Below are 18,684 nucleotides of genomic sequence, written 5' to 3'. Positions count from 1 at the left end.
CCTCAGTGTTCCCTTAGGTGACCCTCTCTGTTTCTCACTACATATATAATTGCCTGCACCTATTGAATTTTTATATGCCAGTCATGTCCAGCTATCTTCAGTGTAGAATGTTCTATGGTGCTCCAAACATGTGTATCTGATAGTCCTCAATATTTGGATCATCCACGGATCAAACAAACCCAAGGCAGATCGTACCCTACACTGGGGTTCTTATTTCTACCTTTGTCCCTGCTACTGGCCTCCTGGCACCTGCCTCTTGTTTTCTCCATCACAGCAGCTGATACCACCAGCCACCCAGTCCCCAGAGCCAGAATGTGGACAGAATCTTGCTTCTCACTCATCTACCCACATTTTCCGCCGTCACCACATCCAGCTTATTTTACCCACTTAGTATCACGAGGCTCTCTAGCTCTCATTCTGACCCCTCTGTGGACACTGGCCATGTTTCAATGGTAGGAAATGTGAATCAGACTTACTGACTGGCTTGCTTGGGATGCCCAGCTTCCTCTCATGCACAGCCCCGTTACCCACCTCACCTACATACATTTACTGGTGCAAATGTTTCCTCTAAAAAATGTTCCCTGTCTGGTTTGGATATACTGTACCCCTGCCTCCATCATAGCACTTCCTACACACTTTTTATGGATGTGAACTACTTGCGGCTTTGGACACTGTGTTTTATATTGTGTCCTAAAAGCAGCGTAGGATCTAGTATGTAATGTACTCCTAAAGGTTAATTGGATGGATGCATGAATTAGCCTATAGGCTCATAGATGAGAATATTTAGGGGCGCCTGGGTGGCTCAGTCGGTTAAGCATCTGCTTTCAGCTCAGGTCATGATCTCAGGGTCCTGGGATCCAGCCCCACATTGGGCTCCCTGCTCCGCGGGAGCCTGCTTCTCCCTCTCCTCCCCTCTCATGCTCTCTATCACTATCTCTATCTCTATCACTATCTCTGTCTCTCTCTCTCAAATAAAATCTTTAAAAATGAATTTAAATAGCTTATTCCTTATAACTAAAATAATGCAGACTTTATATAATATTCAGAAAAATATAAAAAGGCAAAAAAGGAAGAAGCTCAATTTTGTTACACAAAGCTAACTACAATTTATTTTTATTTCTGTAGACTTTTGGCCTTTTTTCTATGTATGAGTTAATGGAATGATTGTGTGTATCTGTACCTCTATATATGATGATTGTGTGTGTATGTGTACATTATAAATTGCTTTTACTTAAATGTATCTTTCTTTGCCATTAAATGTTGGGCATGCATTTAGTTTGCATGCATTACTTTTGCAGTAACAAGTAAAATCATAAAAAAGAAAATTGATTCTCTTATTAAACTGGATTTCTATGGAAAAATGTCCATAAGGACCCTCATGAAGACTAAACAAAGTCCTCTCAAGAGCATTTTCCTTGGAGAAAAGGGGGTGAATTAAAGGAATCAAAAACTAACCTAGGCAGGATCCTGGGATGGAGTCCCAGATCGGACTCCCCGCAGGGAGCCTGCTTCTCCCTCTGCCTGTGTTTCTGCCTTTCTCTGTGTCTCTCATGAATAAATAAATATAAATCCTTAAAAAAAAAACTAACCTAGTTTTCTTGCATTAAATCGTTAACCATAGTTAGCACTGCATTTTCTGATCAAAAGTCATCTTGCTTTTAGCAAGGTCAGGGCTAAATTGAAATATTTAATAACTGTCAATGCCAGTGAGACCATAGTGTTAAAAGTCTTTAAAGTTTTATGCTTTCTACAATAGTTTAGGCCCTACGTAGCCAAACCAGGTGTATTTCAGAACACTAGCCCTGTGGTTTTCAAATATAACACATATCATACCATATTCTCATTGTGATGTTTTAAGGTAAAAGTGTTACTATTAAAGAAAAAAAAAGATTTAAAAAAAGGAATTATTTTATTCCTAAAGGAATGATCTTTTCTCTTTGTATTTAACACAAGTTTAAGTTCTGGAAAATTGCTAAACAAGTATAAGCTACAGGATTATTAATCACTGGTGTCAATATTCTTTTTTTTTTTTTTTAAGCTTTAAAATGCTTTGAAGTGATACTGTTTCCTCTCATTCTTTTTCTGGTCACGTTACCTTTTGTTTCATTAACTTAAAGTTCTAGAAATTCATCACCACCTTCCAGAAGCGCTCCTAGGCAGCCACCCTTCAGTAATTTTAGTAATCAGTCTGGGCAAATGCCTTGAGTTAATCAGTGACTCTGTAGCCAGATCCCAGTTCATGAAAAAGTAGCCAGATCCCAGTTCATGAAAAAATACCCCCCTTCATAAGAGTGCTTCATAGGAGCTGTGGTGGCTGTGCTTTCTGCTGGAGGAGTGAACACCAGCACTTGGGAGCATAGCTCGTGGCCGGTTTCCACGGCAGACTCTTTAATGCCAATGGGGGCTGCGCACAGTGTTTGGGAGTAAGTATGCAGAAGCAGTAATTACTGCAGGCTGCATGCCTGCCTGAGCTGATGGAGGGATGGAGGGATGGAGGGATGCAGGGAGGAAAGCTTGGGGGGGGTGCTGTGTTAATCACCTGCCCTAGGGAACAGCTGCATGTTAGCTGTGTACCTCCATACCTGCAGGTGAAAGCTGCCAGGTGGGAATGTGATTTAATAGTTGCTTGATCTTCCCATCTTTTTCCAAAAAAAAAAGCTGAAATATGTATTATATGTGTCAAATCTCCTCAATTTTCAAGTATTAGCCACTCTTTACTTAACAGAGAAAAGTACAGAAGCTGACCCCAAGGCTATGGGATGCCAGCTTAAGGCCTCCAGCATTGATATTAGTATAAACTTCTACTTTTTAATTAGTTTTAAGTGATCCTTTTTATGACTGTAATTACTATTCTGATCAATGATTCTCAAAAGAACTGTCTTACTATTCTTGGTGAACCAGGACCAAGAGGCATATTTAGTTGGTATTTTGTAAATAAATTTACTTTTTATAAAATAAAATGTTAATTAATCTCTTTTATAATTAGTTTCAATAAATATGAATAAATATGAATTCTATTAATAGTATCAATTTTCTTTTATAATTAATTTTAATAAATATTAAAATAATTAATTTTAATATTCTTTTCTTTTTATAAACACACTAACACCCTTTAACACTGGGCGATACCCCAGGGCGTTTACTGGTTTCATTTAGAGTTGTAGAATATTGAATCTGAAAGGGACCTTACGGGGGCAAGGAAAATGAAGGTCCTTTTCTTTTTTTAATTTTTATTTATTTATGATAGTCACAGAGAGAGAGAGGCAGAGACATAGGCAGAGGGAGAAGCAGGCTCCATGCACCGGGAGCCTGATGTGGGATTCGATCCCGGGTCTCCAGGATCACGCCCTGGGCCAAAGGCAGGCGCTAAACTGCTGCGCCACCCAGGGATCCCTGAAGGTCCTTTTCATATAAAGACCTTGGGTCAGGCCATCGAGGTGGGTTTTAAGAGCTGGTCCTATTCTGGTAACACCTTTGTCGGGCTCCTGTGGCTGTATTCAGAAAGGAACCTGGGGATGTTTTAGATTGAGGTGCGCTGGGATGTCTTTAATTTATAATCAGCAGGACAAGTAAACGGTGGGACTGCATGTGCGTGTATCTCCTTACTCTCTGGGTCACATTCTTACTCTCTTCATCCCATTTCTTATTATTTCCCATTCTCCATGCTCTAATGTACTCTAAAGCATGCTTCTAATGTAATAGCTGTTAAATCGTTTCATGGTTACAGCTTATAATTTTTAAATCAACTGGGGGGTTGGGGGATGTATCTTGCTATGTGTAGCCCCACTTTCTTTTCCTACCAGTGGAGTGACCCTTGATAAGACAAAAATGCCCGACTGCTTCAGGGTTGTTTTGGTCCAGTTTGTTGGTCTGTGTGGTGGCAGGATTTTAGATGATCACATGGAAGGGACTTTGTAAAAGGTCTGTCTGAAGGTAGATAGAACTTCCGGATACATTTAATGCTCCAGACAGCTATAGGAGGGGCTAGGCTTTCTTACTTTCATTTGAGAAGCTCAGAGAGATTAAGGAACTTTCCCAAAGCCCCCCAGCTAGTAAGAAAGGGACCACTTCAGGGCTTTACCTTAGACATGTGTACTTTTTACTTGATCTCACAACTATGTTAAAAAAAAAAGAAAGAAAAAGAAGAAGAAAGAAAAACATAACAGTAAATAAAATCCCACATAGCTAGTTGTGAGAAAATGGATTGTATTTGTACCTAAAGCCCATATATGTAAAGGGTGAATAGTGATGTTTTGTTCCAAGCATCAACTCAGATTTTTCATCAGGTTATATCCCTGAACCCTACAGGTTTGGTTTTTTTTTTTTTTTTTTTTTTTGAAGATTGATTTATTTATTTTAGCGGGGTGAGGGTGAGAGAGAGAGAGAATCTCAAGCAGAGTCCCTGTTGAGCATGGAGCCTGATGTGGGCTCAAGCTCACACCCCTGAGATCATGACCTGAACCAAAACCAAGAGTCTGATGCTTAGCTGACTGAGCCCTCCAGGTGGGCACCCAGGTGTGCCTCAACCCTACAGTTTTGTCAGCGATGGGCTTTTAAGAAAACAACAGTGGGACCAACCATAAAGGAAATGGTGACACATGGGGATTGAGACCATGAACTGACCTGAGGGTTGACCCTGGGGCCTCCCCTAACATGTGGAGTTGGTCAAGGCCATCTGTGGGAGCATCTCTCCTCTTCCATCAGACAGAACTGCTAACTGGTGGCTGCTACTTTGTGGGGTTACAGTGAGGGAGAGGCCGAACTTGCCCCTGCCCTCCTGGTTACTTGGGCTGCCGCCGTGGCTCCTCCTCCCCTTGACACTTGGCTGCCTCCGAGGAAGGGCTGATGGCCTTCAAGAGCTTGTATCCTAGGCCTTCCCTGAGTTTCCTCTCCATGATGACAGCACGCCTGCTGGGAGGGGATTGGGAACTTGAATCTGATGTCTCCATTGGGCTGGATCCCTAAAGGAGCCTGGCTTCGATGATCGAAACCTTTGAAGTTCATGCAGATGTTGATTAGGCCCAGATCTGTAAGCAGAAAACCTAAACAGAGCCCAGGGGCCAGGTTTTGGTCCCAGCTGTGGCTGGGCCAGGGCTTGTGCCTGGAGGGGGGTGCGCAGCTAGGGTGGAGGGGCCGGGGTCGGCGGGCCTGGGGCACTGACGTGGCCTCCTGGGCAGAGCCCTCGTTTGTCGTCCTGGGGCCTTGTGCTGGCTCCACCCGTGTCTCCTGGGGACGCTCCGCGCAGCTGCCCCCATGCAGCTGTTTTTTTTTTTTTTTAAGATTTATTTATTTATTCATGAGAGACACACAGAGAGACAGAGGCAGAGACACAGGCAGAGGGAGAAGCAGGCTCCATGCAGGAAGCCTGATGTGAGACTCGATCCTGCGACCCCAGGGTCATGTCCTGAGCCAAAAGCAGATGCTCAACCGCTGAGCCACCTTTTTGTTTTTGACGCCATGTCTCCACGTTCCCAAGTGGACAGTCTGTGTCAAAGCAGCCACATCGGAATGTCATGTGCCTCATCACGGAGCTGGTTCGGGGCAGGTCTTGCAGCATCCAGGCCCACTTTTTTTCTGGTGCACCATACTTCATGAGCAGACACATTTCCACTTCTCTACTCAACCACATGGTCAGGCTTAAATATAGTTGAGGAGAGGAGCCGCGCCTAAGGTCCAAGCCATTGGTCCCAAGCCAGGACTCCGTGTGACCCCCTCAGCCACCCGGCCCCCCTGCCTCTTTCACCCTCCTTCCCTGCCCCTGTGGGCCAAAGGCTCAGTCTTGCTCCCCACCCACCCCTCAGGAGCTCAGGCTCTGCACGAGTAGTCGGCACACACCTCCACGCTCGGGTGCCCCCGCTTCTGTCCCTGTGTTTGGGTCTCTTCAGTGCACCCCCTTCCAGCTAAGCCCCTGTAGGGTGGCACCTGGGTCCCCTGCATCTCAGCTGCCAGGAGGCACCAGGGGGCCCAACACGGAGCCCTTCTTCCTCTGATGTGTGCACTTGGCCCACGCCATGGCCCTTTGCACCTGCTCCCTGCTGTGCGGGGCCTCTTTCCCTCCCTCGGCGGCCGGGTAGCCATGACCCCTGGCTTCCCTGACCGCGGCCTGAGATGACTCTCCTCCAGACTTACCCTCGTCATCACCCTCTTAGGAAGGAAGGAGGGAAGGAGGCAGCAGTCCGAGCAATGGTACAGGAGCACATGGCTGCAGCAAGGAGTGCATTTTGGAGACTGGCACAAAGCAGAGCTCTCAGGCACCCCCGGGGTGTGAATCTATCCTGAGCCCATCAGGGGTCAGGGACATGCTGGAAGGATTCTACACCGCTGGGTGTAAGTGGTCAGATTTGCATTTTGTAAGGTCACTTCTGCCTTCGTGTCGTTTCTTCTTGGCTTCCTTCCAGGACCACCTCTCCTGTGTCCTCCAGCTTTCCAGGGGCCTGGCGCTTGACCTCCTTCCCTGCCCACGCGTTCACCCCACCCATGGCTACAGGGCAGCAGCCTGTATGGCAGCAGTCACTGGTCATTGTGTTGGCTTGACCAGAGGTGTACTGAGGTCCTGAGGCCAAAGCAGCTCAGTGACTCCTCAGAAACGGGGTGAGTTATTGGGTGGGTTTCGAGAAGAACCACCAGCCGCCTTTCAGAAGTCAAGACAAATGATGGAGATGCCACTGAGTTTGACAGCAGGTCGCTTTTAAGAAAATCAGCTTCACTATAGTAGGAGGGGGGAGAACAAGGTTAAAAACTGCGCCTCCATCCAGATGGCATCTGAGGCAGGCTTAACAAAGGGCTTATACTAAAAGGTTAATAAAATCAGAACAGGAGAATTCAGGAATGAAAAGGAGGTAGAAAATATGCCAACCCAAATGTTAACAATATGCTCTGAAGGGAGGATGAGGTAGGGAAGGGAGCTTTAGGGAGAAACAACATCCAGAGCCTTTCATGTGTAAGGATGGGGAAATGCAAGTAGGCGCGTGGCTTAGGATGAAGGGAATAAAGGCACAGACGGGCGGGGTGGAGATGACGGAGGAGACTCCCCAAGCATTAGGACGGTCGGAAAGGCAGACGACAGGGTTAAATTGGGCAAAAGTTCCTTCCTCTGAAGCGAGGGATGCTAAGAGGGACGGCGGAGGCGGTGCGTTATTAGGATGGTGTGGTGGAGAGCCCTCTGTTCAGAGAGGAACGGGGTAGGAGACCAGGTGGAGGGCTTGCAAAAGCAGAGGTCTGGAGCAGCTACAGCTTGGAGTAGTCAAGGAAGTGAGTTGGCGTGAGTAGGGAGCCCCGGGAGGGAGGGCTTTCTTCGCCAAGGTTCAGGGCCTTGGACTTGTAGTAACGCATCAAGCACAAAGAAGAAAACCCGGCAACATCCATCATCCCAGGGGAGGAGGAGTCAGCAAGATGATCCTGTACGAAGGTGTTTGGAAGGGCAGGTGCATTAGGAGGACGACAGTGAGGGTAAGGTGGAGATTGCCCGAAGCCTGCGAATCCAGGAGGGGCTAACGGCTGGGGAAAGGGGGGGGTCATGGGGGTCAAGGTGAGAGCCGAGCTGGCACGGAATAGAGGAAGGAGTGGGTGAAGGGGAGGCAGAGGGACAAGGAGGGGAGTTTCCAGAACTTGGAGGCCTGTTTCCAGATGGCAGGGTTGACTTCTGGGAACTAGTGACCAGGAAAACCCAGTTGGCCAAAAAGAATCATTCCAAGAATTTAGGTTAAATAAACTTAGAGTTATTCTAATCTAAAAGGAAAAAAAAAAAAGATGAAGTCATATCCTCTTCCTTGCCCCCCCCCACCCCAGTTAAATAGTAAAAATAAACAAAGGCTACAGAGTTGTGCAGAAATGGAGCTGGAAGGAAGGGGGACGTGGGTCCCTTCCATTTGGTCTCCAGAGGCCTGAGGTCTTAAGACCTCTTAAGTTAAGTGATCAGATTGGTGCCGAATGCCCTTTAATTTCTCTTGTGAGACAGGCCGCCTGAGTTCTTCGTTCCTTTGGCTTCGCCCTTGAGGCGGCAGGAGGGCTGCGTGAGTTTAGGAGCGCTCCTAAACCCAAGCCGCCCAGCCTCAGTTTCCCTCTGTGTAAGTTGGGCATAGTACTACGCGCCCCTGAGAGATCCCGTGCGATGGAGGGTCCTCGGGACGGGGAGTCGCAGCTTTTCTTTTTAGGTCACTGACACAGTTCAGCACCACTTCAAACCTGAGGTCGCTTCTCTGTTTAATATTTAAATACTTTTAGGACTCTGACCCTCTTTCCTGTGGTATTTTGAGAATACCTCTTTCCTCCTCCCTAGCTGCTGCTCTCTGTGCCAGGTCCGCAGTGCCCAGTGCTCCCGAGCTTAAGGGACTGGCCGCCAGAGGCTCGGCCCACCGCCCACCCGAAGCCCAACCCCGAGGGAAGAGGCGTGGGGGCAGAGGCCCACGCTCCTGCCCCGGCCGGCAGTACTTCTTCTAGAGGGAATGGCACTGGCAGGCAAGGATGCTTTACGCCAGACTTGAGCTCTTCCCCTCCACCCCAGCTTGTCGTTCCTGAGAAACCCACACATGCACATGTGGCGTAAGCAGGCATTTCCTTCCATGGTGTGTCCGGCGTGGCAGCTGGTTTGCTTTAAGTTTCAGCGCCCTGTGCCCAAACTGACCTCCTACAATAATCATGGAATTCGTATGGATCCCAGGTCATCCGTCTAGACCATTCCCTCCATTCCCTCTACTGTGCTGAAGAGTTTCTTTTCAAGGAGGGTGGGGTGGGGATTGGGGTATTGTCCTTCCCTATGGACGTATCTCTACTAAGACCACCTTAATTAATCAAAGATGTTCTAATAATCTTGAGTATCTCTTCAAAAGAGAGGGATTGGGCACAGGATTCCTCCTTCCCAGGACATCCTTTGGCCCTTACACAAATCGTCCCTGTCTCCCACCTTCCAGTGGGTTCAAAGCGCAAGTTGTCTTCATCAAGTAGAGAATGTCTAATTATATCTTCCTCTGGAATAATAAATCCTACTCGCCTTGTATCTACGTAACAAAAAGGACCGCTTAAATGATCTCCTCAAGCAGGTTGATGTCTTCCTCACCAAAAAGGGAAGTAACTTGCCATTGCTAGCATAGGCTCGCTCCTTAAAATCTTTATTGACTTGCAGTTTGCACAGTTTATGTTTTCTTATAATGTCCAAGGAGGAATGAAATATTTTTTTTTAAGATTTTGTTTATTTATTTGAGAGAGAGAGAGGGTACGAGCCGAGTGAGGAGGAGCCGAGGGAGGAGGAGAAGCAGACTAGAGCCCGATGCGGTACTGGACCCCAGGACCCTGGGATCATGACCTGAGCCAAAGGAGGCCGCCTGACCGGCTGAGCCTCCCAAGCGCCCCTGATGCAAAACCCATACCTCATTCCTCATTCCCTCGCCGTCTTGCGCAGGGATATGTGTCGACGTGAGCTTTTAGCATTTCTTGGGATGCTTCTTCAATGTTCACGCTTACACGGTGACTTTCCCCCTGAGGGTAAACTGTTGGAGAATAAATGAGCAGGCCTTCATGGAAAGTGGGTCCAAAAAGTGATAAAACTGTGTCTAGTGTCATAACCAGGAAGTTAGCTGGGGGAGCAATTTAGAAATCAGTGTGAAATAAGGGGAGGGCTGTGTAGTGTGGTTGAAAGAACCCTGGTTGTCCCCTCAGAAGATCTAGTCCTGGCTGTGATGCTGATGGTCGACTTCAGGGCCCCATTCCCTTCCATCTAAGGAGAGTTAGCTGAACTGGATAATACCCAGGACCCCATCCGCTCTCACAATCCCAAAGGTCGTCTCCATGAGGGCAGGGTCACTGGCACCTAGTGGTGCACAGGAGTGTTGTTGAGGGAGGCAGTGCCCTCTGACCAGACACACCAGAAACACACCTACAGTTGGATGAGTTGGATCGGCTCATTGCTGTAGGGGAGCAAACAGAGCAGGGGACTGTGGGCGTCTCAGAAAGAGGGTGCTGGAAGGGAGATAGAGGATATAGATTTGTGTGAGGTGATTGAGGGAAGGGCTTAACGAAGTAGGGGTTCGGTCGGTGTTAGGTGCTCCCAGGAAGCAGAGGGGATGCTATGATTGGGTGTAAGTCTTATCTAAGAGCAACTAGACTAGAGAGGAAGCCCGGAGAGGTACTTAATAAAGAAGTGCAGTCATTCATAGTAGCCAAATTGGAGGGATATTTGGTCATTTTTTGGCTGGACAGTGTTCGCGTTTTTGTTTGTGTTCAGATACGAGGCCTCAGAGCAGTCTTGTCACAATTCATCGTAGTCACTGAGCCGTCTTGTCCAGTGGTGGTGTTCTGTGAAATTGCTTATGTTCCACAGGAGAATACCAGGGCCCAGCTGGGAGCGGGTGTCAGGGACGAGCGCCCCGAGCTCCCGGTGTCAGGGCCTGCTCTTTCTCTTTCTCACAGGTAAGCTAGCCAGCAGGTAGTCAGGAAGTCAGTTTATCCAATGTGGGGGATATGCGCATAGTAAACGGCTTCTTTTCCAATGAGTGAGAGTGAAGCATATTTAATTCTCCGTGGCTCAGTGGTTTAGCGCCAGCCTTCGGTCCAGGGCATGATCCTGGAGTTCTAGGTTCGAGTCCCACATCAGGCTCCCTGCATGGAGCCTGCTTCTCCCTCTGCCTGTGTCTCTGCCTCTCTCTCTGTGTCTCTGATGAATAAATAAATAAAATCTTAAAAAAAAAAAAAAAAGAAAGTACAGTTAAGATGGACTCCATTTTAAGTGTTAGAAAATGGAAAGGGTTAGAATTGTATACTCATCAACCTCCCTGGAGTGGTGATTAGTTTCTCCTTAGTTAATTTTTAATGGGGAATTTTATACTACATGGTAAAAATACTTGAAAGATTCAAAAGAGGGTGTGTGTGTGTGTGTGTGTATACATATATTACTGATAGGAAGACAAACAATGATATCATCCCTAAAAAGGTCAGCATGGTTTTTATATAGCAGAGTTTAAGGGAATTGCTCCTCTGACAACTCAGTCCCACTTCTGGGAATATATCCTACAACGATATCTGTATACACGTGAAGTGACTCACATACAAAGTTATTCGTCACAGCGTCATTCGTGACCACAGAATCTGGAAACAAACCAAGCTGTCCATCGATAGAGGATGATGACATAGCTTTGGTAAATCGCAGAGTAAAGTTCTGTGTAGCTATAAAGAAAGAATGAGGAAACCATTTATATACTAATATGGAAAGATATCTAGGATATGTCGTTGAATGAAGAAAGCAAAAGAGAGAATAGTGCTACTTTTTGTAGAAATGGAAGACAAAAAGAATATGTATTTATACTTATTTGTATCTGTATAACACTACAAAAATATACAGGAAATGAATAAAGTGGTCACCTGTAAGGGAGAAGGATGGGCACAGGATTTTGTGGACAGGGATGTGGGTAAGAGGAAACTTCTCATTATTTGCTTTTTAAAATATAATTTTAAAAGTTGAATCACAAAAGTGTCCTGCATACTCCAAAAATGAAAATAACCTAAAGATATACATGATGCAAAATATGTCATTCTTCCATTCCATTCACTGGGGGTAACCATTTTGATTGGTTTCTTTTTTTTCTTTTTTTCTTTTTTTTTTTTATTCACGAGAGACACAGAGAGAGAGGCGGAGACACAGGCAGAGGGAGAAGTAGGCTCCATGCAGGGAGCCCGATGTGGGACTCGATATCAGGACCCTGGGATCACAAACTGAGCCGAAGGCAGATGCTAAACTGCTGAGCCACCTGGGTGTCCCTTGATCAATTTCTTTTTCTTTGTTAAAAATTTTATTTATTTATTCATGAGAGACAGAGAGAGAGAGGCAGAGACACAGGCAGAGCGAGAAGCAGGGAGCCCGATGTAGAACTCCATCCTGGGACTCCAGGATCACGCCCTGGGCCATAGGCAGGCGCCAAACCGCTGAGCCACCCAGGCATCCCCCTTGATCGATTTCGTATAAAAAACCTTTCAGAATAGTCCAGTGTACTAGTCAAGGATCTCCAGAGAAACAGAACCAAAAGGATATGTATGTACAAGGAAATGTGGAGAGAAAGATTTGCTGTAAGGAATTTGGCTTCCATGGTTGTGGGAGTTGGCCAGCCTGAAATCTGCCAGGGAGAATGTGATAAGGTAGTCCCAGATCTGAACGCTATCTAGAGACAGAGTTCCTTCCTACCCAGAAGACTTCAGTCTTTTCCTAGTAAGGCCTTCAACTGATTGCACGAGGCCCACCTGCATGCTAGAGGATAATCTGCTTTATTAAAAGTCTCCTGATTTAAATGTTAATCACATCTAAAAAACAAAACAAAACAAAACAAAACAACCTTCACAGCAACACCTAGACTAGTGTTTGACCAAAACATGGCTAAGTTGTGGTCATATAGCATTAGCCATCACATGCATACAATTATATCTATATTTGTTGTGGTTTTTTTTTTTTAATAGAAATGGTAGCAAGTCATACACACTGATACACACCTTATCTTGGATGCCAACTCTCCCTGTTTTGAAGGAGTAGGAGTAGTTCTCAAGGGAAATACACTCCTAAAGTACATGAAAATTGATAATCCTGTATCATGAAAGGAAAGATAGGATTAATATGAAAAGGGAAACAGCAGTTTTGAAATACATTTGACAGTGGCTAATGCTTACATTCTCTAAAAGTTCCCACAAACTGGAAAGGAAAACACTGACTCCATAATCACAGAGCCCGTTCATGAAAGAAAAGTTCTAGCAGGAAGAAAACTTGAAAATGGCCCAACACACGAACACTCAAAAGAAATACCGAGTGAGTCAGGTCAAACTTTTAAATACACATTAAAATCTTATAAAAAAAAAAAAAAGAGTAAATGTGTTAAACTCAGCAAGGGTGTTAAACTGCAGTGCAAACTGTGGTGCTGGGTGGCCCAGTAAATGAGTAAAGCCTTTCAACAGTGACCTGGCAGCGAGTCACAAACTGTAAAATCATGCCCTTTGGCCCAGTGATCCCTTTTCTGGGGAACTGATCTCAAGGAAATAATTCAAAAGGTGGTGAGAGGCACAGAGCCCGAGGATGTTTCACTGTGACTGGACTGAAGAATGGGGAACAAGCTAAATACCTCCAGGGCCCGGGAGCTCAGGCCATTCACGATTTATTACTTTCACGACATTAGCCACTAAGAACCAGTGCAAAGCCACAATGTGGCCCACCATGTAGGTGATCTGATGTCAGACTGTCACAAGCAATGACATCTTAGCCCCGGTGACAAGGAGGAGAAGATCGCGTCGTGTGAGAGCAGCTGGGAACATAGAAACCTACAGCCCGCTTGGTCCACGCTTGGTCCACGGGGATTCCAGGATGGTCGGGGGACGTCCCTCTTAGGTTTCTGTTCTGTTTCTTTGGGTTCCGCCCGTGCTGCTCTAGGAGGATGCCGCAGCCCGTGTGGCCTCTGAGCCACAGGCATGTATTCTTGACCCTTCTCAAGGCTGGGAAGTCTGAGAACAAGATGCTGGCAGACAGGACTGGCGAAGGCCCCCTGCCTGGTCCTAGATGGCTGCCCTTTCCCGTGTCCCCTGGGGAAAAGGGATCCTCTCCTAAGGGCACTCAGCCCCATAATGCGGGCGCATGACCTAAGCACTTCCCAGAGCCCTGCGTCTAACTAAATACCATCACATTTGGGGTCGGGGTTCAGTGGATGGATTTGGGGGGGAATACAGACCTTCAAGCTATGGTGATGTTGCTAAATCATTTTTACGCAGTTTTAACTCTTTAGAATTAGCAATGATCTTCTCTGCTTGGAAATTAGCCATTTAGCAGTCTCTCTGTGGCTGAGGTCTGTCTGGAGAGATGCTACAGTACCTTGGGGTGTTCAGTATGTGTGAGGGAGCAGAGAAGTAGGAAGCAAACCACATTCCCAGGTCCATAAAAGTAGGTTTCTTTCTTTCTTTCTTTTTCTTTCTTTCTTTCTTTCTTTCTTTCTTTCTTTCTTTCTTTCTTTCTTTCCTTTTTCTTTCCTTCCTCCCTTCCTCCCTTCCTTCCTCCCTCCCTCCCTCCCTCCCTCCCTCCCTCCCTTCTTTTCTTTCTTTCTTTCTTTCTTTCTTTCTTTCTTTCTTTCTTCCTTTCCTTTCCTTTCCTTTCCTTTCCTTTCCTTTCCTTTCCTTTCCTTTCCTTTCCTTTCCTTTTCTTTTCTTTCCTTTTCTTTTCTTTTCTTTTCTTTCTGATTTTATTTATTCATGAGAGAGACACAAAGAGAGGCAGAGACACAGGCAGAGGGAGAAGCAGGCTCCATGCAGGGAGCCCGACGGGGGACTCGATCCCGTTTCTCCAGGATCAGGCCTTAAGCTGAAGGAGGCTCTAAACTGCTGAGCCCCCCAGGCTCCCGAATTAGGTCTCTTTCTAATATTGAAACGACAACTAGAATCACTGACTTTGTAGTTATTGAGGGTGTTTGGCTAAAATTCTAACAGGGCTTCAACTACATAAAAACTCAGTGGTGTTTTATCTTTTCCAGCTAAAGGTTCAGGGCAGATATTTCCCCCCATCGAATACAAGTGCCCAATAAACGAAGACCCAGCGAGGAGCAAATATTTGGTGGAAAGACTTCATGGTTTTTCAGTGTTATGTCCCATCTCTTGATCTTTTCCTCAGGTTGAAAGACAGGTTCTCACTGTCTGTGGACTTCTGCTTTCACTTTTTGACCTTTTTTTTCCAAACTTGGAACGCACAAGCAGAGACCATCTTCACGGTGGGCAGTTGCCCAATTAGTAAGATGCGTTCGCCAAGCCGGAAAAAGATGGTTGTGAGTCCCAGTCCGGGCCTGCCAGGAAAGTGGATTTGGTGTTAACTCCTACAATGAACGTGTTTTTCAGGGTGGATCACTTGTACACGTTCTTTGTTCAGTGGTCTCCTGACGTCTACGGGAAAGATGCCAAAGAGCAAGGCTTTGTGGTGGTGGAAAAGGAAGAGCTGAACATGATCGACAACTTCTTCAGTGAGCCGACCACCAAGAGCTGGGAGGTGAGCACCCAAGAGGGGCTAGACCGTCGTGGTCCTAAGGTCACAGTGTGTAGTCACAGTCTTCATGGGCCCGGATACCGAGAACCTCTTGGATCGCCAGAAGTTAGATTTCCTGTGCACTTTTGAAGTTATAGGGGTGGGGTAGGGAGGGGGAATGACTTTATTCCTCTGAGCTGGTGATCGGTGTCCGAGAAATGCCACTGCTGCTGGGTCATCATACTTTTCCTTTTTAAAACTGCTACTGGGTCGCCTTTAGGTACAGGAGGAAGTTCAGGCTCCTTCACGTAGCCTGCAAAGCCCCTCGTGATTTTTCCGAGCCCTGACCAAGCCCTTCCCGTGGGGCGGGCTCAGGGGGGGAGAGAAGCAGAATTGACCGTGGGGTCGCTGCAGGATGATGTGAGAACCGCTGGCGCGGGTGGGGTGCCAGGTGCCACGAGAGCGCGTGGCTGGGCCCCCGAGGAGCGGGCCCCACAACAGAGAGCAGGGGGGGTGAGTTCAGGCAGTTGGGGTGGAGCAGGACATGGCATGCGTGTGGCCAGAGAGGAAAGGTGACCCCGGGGGGAGGAATAGAGGGTGTGGGGCATTAGGGAAACCAACAGGAGTTCCGCAGGGCGAAGCAGGGACTGGGAGCAAGGGCGCATGGCAGGGGCCCCCCAGGCCTGGCGTCCCCCAAAGGCAGGGGCTCTGCGGGAGTGCGCTGGCTCGGGCCTTTCAGAGGCCTCCCTCTCGCTGGCAGACGCCCTGGCCAAGTGGGACCACCGGGGGCTGGGGAGCCAGTGGAGGTGCTCGGCTTGGGACTGTGGAAAGACCATGGTTTCTAGAAGCCTGGCAGCGGTGGGGAGGAAACTGGGTGCTTTTGAAAGATAACTAGAAGCGGAACATACAGGATTTTCTAAGGGATATGTGGCAAGGAAGGAAGATGTGGGGATGGAGGGCTCGGTCTTGGGAGTGGGCCCTGGGGGACTGAGCGTGACCCCGCTGGGGTGGGAGCAGGGCACGGGGTAGGGTTGGTAGAAGATGCTGCGTGTCCTGTCTTCACCTAAACCCGAGGCCCTGGGGCCTGCCCGAGACCCAGCGGGAATCACTCCCTGGGAAGGAGCTGCAGGTGCGCCTGGGGAAGTGGTGAGCAAAGGCTGAGCCGAGAGCCTGCGTGAGGTTGTCCTGGGAGAGGCCGGGGGCAGGTGGGGCTCAGCACAGGCCCGTGGGGACCCTTGCGTGACCGGGGCAGTGGGCGCCAAGGAGCCGTGGGCAGGGGGAGGCAGGCCGAGGGGAGTCCCGGGTCAAAGGCCAAGGGAGGAGAATGGGCCCCCCCCATGACGCCTGGCGGGAACCCAGCTGGGGGCCGGGGCTCCCACAGAGCATCTCACTGGGCGGCAAGGCTAGAACTGGGATCTGGGAGGACGAGTGGTGGGGCGCAAGGGGCAGGGGTGGGCGAGCAGCTCCTGTTAGGTGCAGGGGTAGGGGGGGGCTGCCGGCCGAGCCCTGAGGGGGGGAGGCGGGCTGGTCCTGGGGGTGTAGAGAGCAGCAGGCCGCTGTGCAGCCCTGGGGGAGCTTCACCGTGAAACATGGGCGGCCTTCTGTGGGGGAGGGGTGGGCAGGACAGAGAGGCAGGTGCAGGCAGCCTGGAGGAGTGGCTGGGGGGGGTGCAGGACGGAGAGGCAGGTGCAAGTGGCCTGGAGGAGCGGCTGCGGGGGGGCAGGACGGAGAGGCAGGTGCAAGTGGCCTGGAGGAGCGGCTGCGGGGGGGCAGGATGGAGAGGCAGGTGCAAGTGGCCTGGAGGGGCCGCTAGGGAGCCGCGGGAAGGGGGGTAGGTACCGGTCCCACGGCCCCGCCGGGTTTCGATCCCGGGGAGGCTGGCCCCGGTGCCTGCGATGAGCGAGGATGCCGCGCCCGCCCCGCCCCCTGAGTCCATCCTTCTGGAACACCCTGCAGCGCCGGGTCCTCCGGTGGGGGCGCTCGCACTCACCCTCCCTGTCGCCCCGCCCCCGGGTCTCCCTCCCCGCCCCCCCCCCCCGTCCCCCTCCCCGCCCCCGCCCCCCGCGGGTCGCCCAGCACCTAGTTCCCGCGTGTCCCCTTCCCCGTGGAAGGCCTGCGGGGCCGCGGGCGCCTCCTCCGGGGCTCCTCCGGGCGGGTCTGGTCTTTCCCGCCTCTGCTCGGGCCCCGCCACCCGGGTCATCGTCCTGGGGGGCCGTGGGCGCCCGCTCCCCGGGGCCGCTGCCGCTCGGGCGCCGCTGCCAGGTCCTTGCGGCCGACGTGCTGGGGGAGGCGTTCCTGCCCAGGCACCGGCACCCCGAGTGCCGCCCCCACCTCGGCCCGGCCCGAGGCGCCCGGAGCCACGGGCACAGGGGACGCCGGGCCAGGGAAGGGCTGCCCGGGACCAGCGCCTGCTCCCAAGTGCGGCGCTGCGGGGAGGAGGGGCAGATGGCACCGCGGCCCCTGCACACCTGCACCCGAGCACCTCCTGGGACCTGCACACCTGCGCCCGAGCACCTCCTGGGGCCTGCACACCTGCTCCGGTGCACCTCCTGGGGCCCGCGCACCTGCGCCAGTGCACCTCCTGGGGCCTGCGCACCTGCACCGGAGCAGCCCTCCTCCAGGGCTCCTGTGCCTCTCCCAGCCAACCCCACCCACCCTGGAAGCTCAGGTCTTGACCCCAGTAGGAGCTCGGGCCTCACCTCAGCACCCAGGGCAAAGGAGCTAACGAGGTACTGGGGGGAGAGGACGCTGTGTATCCAGGCACTGGGCTCCAGGCCCTCCGGGACTGAGCCACCAGGCAGAACAAGGTCAGATTCCTCGACCTGCAGCGGCAGAGGAAGAGCCGAGAAGGAACTAGCTGGCCTGTGCAAGCTCCGCGTGCTGGTGCTGCTAACTGCTGAGGGTGGCCACTCATCACTGTTTCCTTGCCACATGGCAGGGAGTCCAAAAGTGCAGGGCGTACCAGACTGCTGGCCTCAATCCCCCGTGCAGGAGCAGCTCCGCTACTAATGGCCCCTTAAAGCGCCGCCACCCACCCTAATGGCCTTGCTACTCCTTTACAGGTGGGGAGAGGCACCTTCGCTCCCCCGATGCCGGCAGGTGCCTGATCCCCAGCAAGTCCAAAGCAATTTGTCTCGCCGTCAGCCCTCAGACTTGCCGCTTCTCACATATTCCCACCTTGATTACCTGTGTCCCAAGCTAGGAACCCAGGTACCATCCTGGGTTCTCTTCCTTCATCATATCCAGTCAGAGTTTTCTCCCTAGTGACCGCATAGGGTGCAAGGACCTCCGCCTCCCTCCACCAGACCGGCCCCAGTCAGCCTGTCTGGACCCTTTGCTTGGACTCTCAAGGGCACCTCCAGTCCCACCCCAGCCTCCAGGCCATTCTCCCATATGTAGACTCTTTAAGCTTTATGTCCTAATTCTATATAAGTAACACCTGCTTATTGTAGGAAATTTGGAAACTCCAGAAAAAGTACAAAGAACACTTAAAAATACCGTGTGACCACACTTAGCGCTTTTCTGCATTTTATTCAATTCCTTTTTTTCTCTTTTATTTTAGGATGGTTTCTAGGGGTTGGGGGATAGAGAGTCTTGCATTTTATTCTTGTAAAACGCATTCATGGTTTATGTATAGGGTTTGTATCCGGCTTTTCTCACCTAACATCTTGTGAGAATTAAATCACCTAAAGATTTTTAAGCCTCATTTTAATGGTTGC

At 49.8% G+C, this 18,684-nt stretch overlaps 1 protein-coding gene across 4 annotated transcripts in view; it reads left to right on the top strand.

Annotated features, from left to right (window-relative positions):
• NCOA7 (nuclear receptor coactivator 7) overlaps positions 1–18,684 on the top strand; it is a 144,112-nt gene that overhangs the window by 108,788 nt on the left and 16,640 nt on the right. For all 4 annotated transcript variants that reach the window (XM_072764946.1, XM_072764937.1, XM_072764936.1 and 1 more), the window contains exon 11: positions 14,842–14,989. In XM_072764946.1, coding sequence (XP_072621047.1) covers positions 14,842–14,989 — 148 coding nt within the window. The remainder of the gene's footprint in view (positions 1–14,841; positions 14,990–18,684) is intronic.

Source organism: Vulpes vulpes, chromosome 1, assembly GCF_048418805.1.
Source record: "Vulpes vulpes isolate BD-2025 chromosome 1, VulVul3, whole genome shotgun sequence".
NCBI classification, from domain to species: Eukaryota; Metazoa; Chordata; class Mammalia; order Carnivora; family Canidae; genus Vulpes; species Vulpes vulpes.
This window is presented reverse-complemented; position numbering and strand designations above follow the sequence as displayed.